At 33.8% G+C, this 6045-nt stretch overlaps 1 protein-coding gene across 1 annotated transcript; it reads right to left on the bottom strand.

The window, feature by feature from the left end:
* Positions 1 to 1227: 1227 nt before the first annotated feature.
* LOC120092178 (protein trichome birefringence-like 13) lies at positions 1228 to 5671 on the bottom strand. Its single transcript, XM_039050410.1, has 6 exons — positions 5165 to 5671; positions 4357 to 4534; positions 3396 to 3536; positions 2792 to 2912; positions 2084 to 2218; positions 1228 to 1623 (listed from the first exon to the last, which is right to left on the bottom strand). The coding sequence occupies exons 1-6, from the start codon at positions 5583 to 5585 to the stop codon at positions 1366 to 1368; spliced, it is 1254 nt and encodes a 417-aa protein (XP_038906338.1). The 5' UTR covers positions 5586 to 5671; the 3' UTR covers positions 1228 to 1365.
* Between the last annotated feature and the right edge of the window lie 374 nt (positions 5672 to 6045).

Raw genomic sequence — 6045 nt, 5'->3', positions numbered from 1 at the left:
CATTCTGAAAACAACATTTTTATGTTTTCATTACATCCAGAATTTGAATTTTAAAATTTAAAATGCAGAATTATATTAAATAAAGTTTAAACATTTAGAAATATAGTATATGTCAAGGTATAACTCAATTCAGTTTTAAAAAAATTAAAAATTTTGATTATGTAATATATTATAAATTAGGTTAAATTCCATATTCAGTCTCTATGATTTAGATAAAGTTAAAAGTTAGTCCGTATGGTTTTAAAATTTAGATTTTAATTCCTATGATTTGATATAACTTCATATATAGTCTCTATGGTTTGTTAAATCCTTTTAAATAATCCCTACCGTAAGGACTATTTATGAAACTTTTATCAAACCATATGGGGTAAATTCTAATTTATCAACCTAAATTCTAACTTTTTCCAAACTATAGGGACAAAATTTTCAATTCATCCTATAAATTATATATTATACAAAATAATAATTTAAAATTTTTTTAACATAAACTATGTTCATAAATAAATTATTAATAGTTTATTATCAACTAATATTTAATGGATAATTACAACTAGTTTGCAATTGTTTAAATTTGAATCCAATTTCTGAATTCTACTACTAAATACATATTTGAAAACATAAAATATAACTCAGTTTTTATTTAACCCCTTATTTTCAAATTTCTGTTTTCAAATTCTCTACCAAATAAGCTAAGCCTCTCTATTTACAACTTCCGTATATATGATCCATTCCTACTCATTAATGTTCATGGTTTTAATTATTTTTAGAATTGTCTAAATAAAAATAAATAAATAAAAACTTATTAAACTTAAAAAAAAGATAAGTAAATTGAATTCTTTAACTCAACTTCAAAAAAAAAAAAAAAAAAAAAATTCATAAGTAACACAGTTTCGATTTTAAAAACATTTATGAAAAAAAATTAAAAAGGTGAAAATTAGGCTCATAAGAAGCTTAAATTTATATCAGCCAAAAATAAAAATTCAAACGATTATCAAACGAAAGCCTGCATTTTTCACTAGGGAACATGTGAACCAAAGACTTAGAGTGTCTCCAAATATCTCACGCCTTTAATCACTAAGCCACCCTCGAACTATACACAGCATGGTTATCGAATGGAACTTTTTCCAATATTCAAATTTAATTATAAGCTTTCATGAATTCAATATTTTTCCTCATTGCAAATAACCAACAATATTGAGGAGCATCCTAAATTTTAAAACCTGATAACCAAGTTGAGAAAATTAATTCGCAAAAAGGGAAGAATCCTTCTCCTCAATCCTACAAAGTTTCAATAAATATACGACCCAAAAGCACTTGTAACAGATCAAAAAGAATTAAATTTCAAGGTGTTAAGGGAAAATTATATTAACGTCTAATGTTGTATAGATGCTGTATGAACAAGTCGTTCCATGTATCGGTGAGTCCCGGCAAGCACCAGTGCATACAATCGTCGTGCTTCTTTCCACCAGCTGAGGCAGGATGTGCATCTGCTCTCAACTCACTCATGGGAGTTATGTTCAAAATATGGAAACTAGTTCCATTAAGGGCCTTGAAAAGGTGCTCATTTACGAGTCGAACCTCGGCATTGGTTCTGTTATTCGTCAGCGAGAACAGATCCTCGGCCTGAAAAGGAAAACTAAACTTTGAGACAATTCATTTCATTAAGGAAAAGTATGGGAAGAGGCCCAGAATGATAAATTTAAGGCTAAATTGGGGGAGGAAAAAAAAACCCTTAAACTTTGCCTTATGTATCAAATGTAACATAATAATATTCTCCAGGAACTTCGTAAACATTTCAAAACTACACTTGAGTAGAAATTTTTTACAAATTTTGAACGTAAAGTGGGACGTAGAACTTAGTGGTGGCAAACTTGACGGTGTGGCAATCCATTTTCGTTCTAGGTCACCATTACACTATTCTAAGTCCCAATTTCCTTCTAAAATTATATAAATAGTAGTTTTGAAACATTCATGAAAAGTAATATTCCAACTTTTGACAAGTTCAAGAGTACATTTTTATAACTTAACCTAAATTTAAGTCTAAGATTTCTTAGAATATAGAAACGAAATCTGAATCGGCCACCTGTTGAGGAGATAGAGGCTGCTGCCGCTGGCAAGAACCACCTTGGTACCAGTCACCTCCTTCAAAGTGCCTAGGTGATTGCGTACGGAAGAATTTGATTGCACCAGCTGGCATTTTTTGCTCCACATATGATATCTATGATGAACAGATCACTCACAAAATGGTAAAACAAAAATGAGATACAGCACAATTCTTTCCTCTTGTTTTGTACAATGTCAGTTTCTTGATAGTTTATATCTCTACAGCAAAGATTGTTCATAATCAACTCCTAATTGAGCACAAGGCGATGGTTTATGCACATCTCAACAAATCAATAGCACAACTACCGATCTAGTTATAAAATATTTTGGTGTTCGGAAGTTTTTAGGATATTTGATATTATATCGAAGATACGACCATCAAGGCTTAAAGGTAAACAATGCAGTCCATTGCCCCTCCATCTACTGAGCCAGAAAATCGAATTGTTATGAATTTGAGGTGAAAATTTTATCTAAACTATTAAACTACGACTTGAAAACAACTCGTGGTGATCTAGAATTTATAAGGGGAAATGTTTACACCTAATTGAACATGACTCAGTCCCCTAAAAAGTTTCTAGCTAGGAAAATTATCTAAAAACAAGTTGACAGTTTACCTCACACAGTCAAGACTCGAGAAAAGTTGACAGATCAAATTGAAATCCAAAAGAAGAAACAAAAAACTATATACCATATATTTCAGAACCATATCGAAGCCAACATCAGGAGGTACCGGAGGGATGATAGGCAAACCCTTTTCGAAAAAAAGCATGGGTGATTTTACAGGATCAAATTTTGAAGGCGCCCACCACCTATTTGAAGCAAACAAAAAAGTTCAAATTATCTATCTACAAAATAAATGAAAACTTGATAGCCGATGAATTTGAAAGGAAATATTTAAAAAAAAAAAAAAAAAACGAAGATTGAAAAAGAAGTGAACATAGTTTTGGACTAATATAAGATATGAACAGCATTCTAGTACAGTCCAATCATCTTAATTCTTTCGACTGCAACAGTTGAAATTTCCTGCTATCCAGATGGATAAAAACATCACAAGAGCTTATGGAAATAATTTCAATAACAAAATGTTCTTGATTACTAGAACTTAGTCCTATCATGATGTGGTTCTCCTACACTATCATACTTCTTCATTATACCAAGTTCCGCGAAGTCGGAATCGTGTATGTATTTCCATCACCAAGACCCCCATCCCCCCAACTTAAATTGTACAATAAATAAATCATTGTTGTCATAGCATGATAGCTGAAAGGAATTGGAAAAACAAATGTAAGTACCAATGTCCGGTGTTAAAGACTAAAATGTCATGGAAATTTGGGGCCTCTATCCATGAACTTTCTGGAATGTCAACATCGACTCTGTATCCTCCTTTATATCCCAGAGATTCTAAGTTACCACCGTCAGTGTTAGCTGACCACCTGACTCAAATAGAAGCAGGAACAGATAATGTTAATTATTAACCGCCAGGGAACTTCTAAAAGACAAGTACAATGCAAATGTGAGAAGTGAGAATCAAGCAAATTAACCGATCAATGGCCTCTATACAACACACATGTACTTGAAAAGAATATAAAAATAAAAATAAAAACAGCTTGAAAAATGTCTAAAAGCTTTTACAGTGAGAGTAGTATAGGGCTTACAGACACGTTGTTTAAATGAGTTTTTATACAATAAATGTTTGGAACAGAGTTGAGCATGAAGCTCTTCAAACACATACGACTTCCCGATTTTTTATTTTATTTTTTATTTTTTTTTTTTTTGGTTAAGAAACAAATTTGCACAAAAGAATGAAAAGTATAAAAGAAGAAGGAAAGTCATTAACCCACTTCAGAACAAACTCAACTAAGACCTTCTGCCAACATTTTCTGGGCGAAAGAGCCAATGGAGAAAAAGATAATCCTGACTTTCCTTATTTTCGTTGCTTCATTAAATTGAACCTACAAAATCCACTTTATGACAAAAGTGAAGATTTAATGTCCCTCACAGGAAAACAGTCAATTCCAAATTTGCCACTCCTATACATAACAACATTGTATTCATGAACAATCCTAAGACCAGCTACTCTCAGCCCTTCTCATCTATCCAGTTTTCTTCTCTGTTGATAACAATTTTCTAAGGGCGGAGAATATCCTAATTCCTAACGGATGAAAGGTGATGAGGAAACAGAAAAGCTTGATGGTTACAATATAAGAATTGATGGCAAACAACAAATCAAAGTTCGATGTTTACATTACTTACCAACCATATCGTGCCAGAATATTCGTTCTATGATATGCAATAGTAAGATTGTATTTCAGAAATGAAAATCCACGATCTGCACCAGCTGGACGCCACTTTTTCACTTCTCCAGGCACACGTTTCAGAGAACAAAAAAGTGAAACAAACATGTTCCTATTTAAGGAGTCGCCAACAAACCCTGCACTGCAGAACATTCATAAAGTCCATATCTAGCACAATAACAGACATAGACTGATCAAATAAAAAAGCATTCAATATGTGAAGAATACAGATAAAAGATCAAATGTACCATCTACTAACATGGAACTAAAGTAAGAATAGAAGGTCCTGCATTTGAAGTTCCACCAAATTTTCAAGCTCACCATATGAGAGTTTAAAGATGTTATAACCCGCCAGCTTCACTGATGTATTTTACTCTCCACATTCGCCCCAGAGACCAATTACATGTTAACTGTGAACTGTAATTATGAAAAGAAACGTTTGTAGCTTTTGCTAAACGAAAAGAGAATTTGGCAGTTTCAACTAGGCAACGCTCAGGACTTGAATACGCTTAACCAATAAAGTGCAAACTGCTTTGTATACAACATGCCAAACACTTCAACTTCATAACAATTAAACACAAGCACAAAGCAATTTGGCAATTTCAACTAGGCAACGCTCAGGAACTTGATTACGCTTAACTAATAAAGTGCAAACTGCTTTTTATACTACAAGCCAAACACTTCAACTTCATAACAATTAAGCACAAGCACATAGCAATACGCGGAAAGATGTTGCAGCATGAATAAAAGGGAGACCAAGAGAGTACCGATGTTAGTATTTCTGAACTTCTCAAGAAAGGAAACCGGATCAAAATGTGGAAGATCACATTGCTTCGGCTTCCAATGCCAGTTAGTGATATCGAGCGCATTGGATTTGTTCGCCGCAAAGCAGTTCCAGCCTTTGAATATCTCTTTGCAGGTGTGGTCGTACGTGGAGGTTCTCAAATTCGGATCGCGGACCCAACTTCCATCAGAATAATCACACGAGCCTCCCCCAGCCGCCTTGGATCTCCCGGATCTAATGCCGTTGATGAATTGGAAGCTCTGACGCGGTGGTGGAGTCACGGAGGTTTTGTAGAATACCGAGAGAGCGAGAAAAATGGAAACGAAGCAGATAAGAGAGAGTAAGGGGAAAAGAGGAACTTGCTTCGCTTGATAACGACGATGGTGGCTCTCCGTCACCGCCATGGCCGGAGCCGGAGCTTCCAGCCCCACACGCTGGCATTTTTATATATTTCTCATTAGCTATATTATAAAATAAATAAATAAATAATATTCCAATTATTTTTAAAATATCATCCCCTTCTCCAATTCACTAACTCCACCACTTATATATTTCTGAACCTGTTTTTAGATTATTTGATACATATAATATAAATTCTAAAAGGTTAAAAATCACTTTTAAAGACAATTTAAATTAAAGTTTTAAATATGTAGATGAATTAAGTATGGTAGGAATAAAAAGCCTAAGAATAAGATTGCTGGGAATAGAGATATCACGGGGCGGACGTGGACGGGAAGTTCTCCCCGACCCCATCCCCGCACTCTATTTCAATCACCATCTCTGCAAATTCCTCACGCGGATCGGGACAGGAAATTCATGAGGATCGAATTTTTAGTAGAGAAAAATTTTCATTTCTTTTTTTAA

The sequence above is a fragment of the Benincasa hispida genome, chromosome 11 (assembly GCF_009727055.1).
Source record: "Benincasa hispida cultivar B227 chromosome 11, ASM972705v1, whole genome shotgun sequence".
Classification (NCBI taxonomy): domain Eukaryota; kingdom Viridiplantae; phylum Streptophyta; class Magnoliopsida; order Cucurbitales; family Cucurbitaceae; genus Benincasa; species Benincasa hispida.
The sequence above is the reverse complement of the archived record's forward strand: the minus strand, read 5'-3'. Positions and strand labels throughout refer to the sequence as shown.

Bases quoted from the DNA above. Each gene is read 5' to 3' on its own strand.
- LOC120092178 (XM_039050410.1), bottom strand. From the start codon at position 5,585: ATGGCGGTGACGGAGAGCCACCATCGTCGTTATCAAGCGAAGCAAGTT. The intron at 3,537-4,356 runs GTAAGTAATGTA...TATTTGAGTCAG, and splicing joins ATTCTGGCACGATATGGTTG to GTGGTCAGCTAACACTGACG. The intron at 2,219-2,791 runs GTATATAGTTTT...TGTTCATCATAG, and splicing joins ATATGGTTCTGAAATATATG to ATATCATATGTGGAGCAAAA.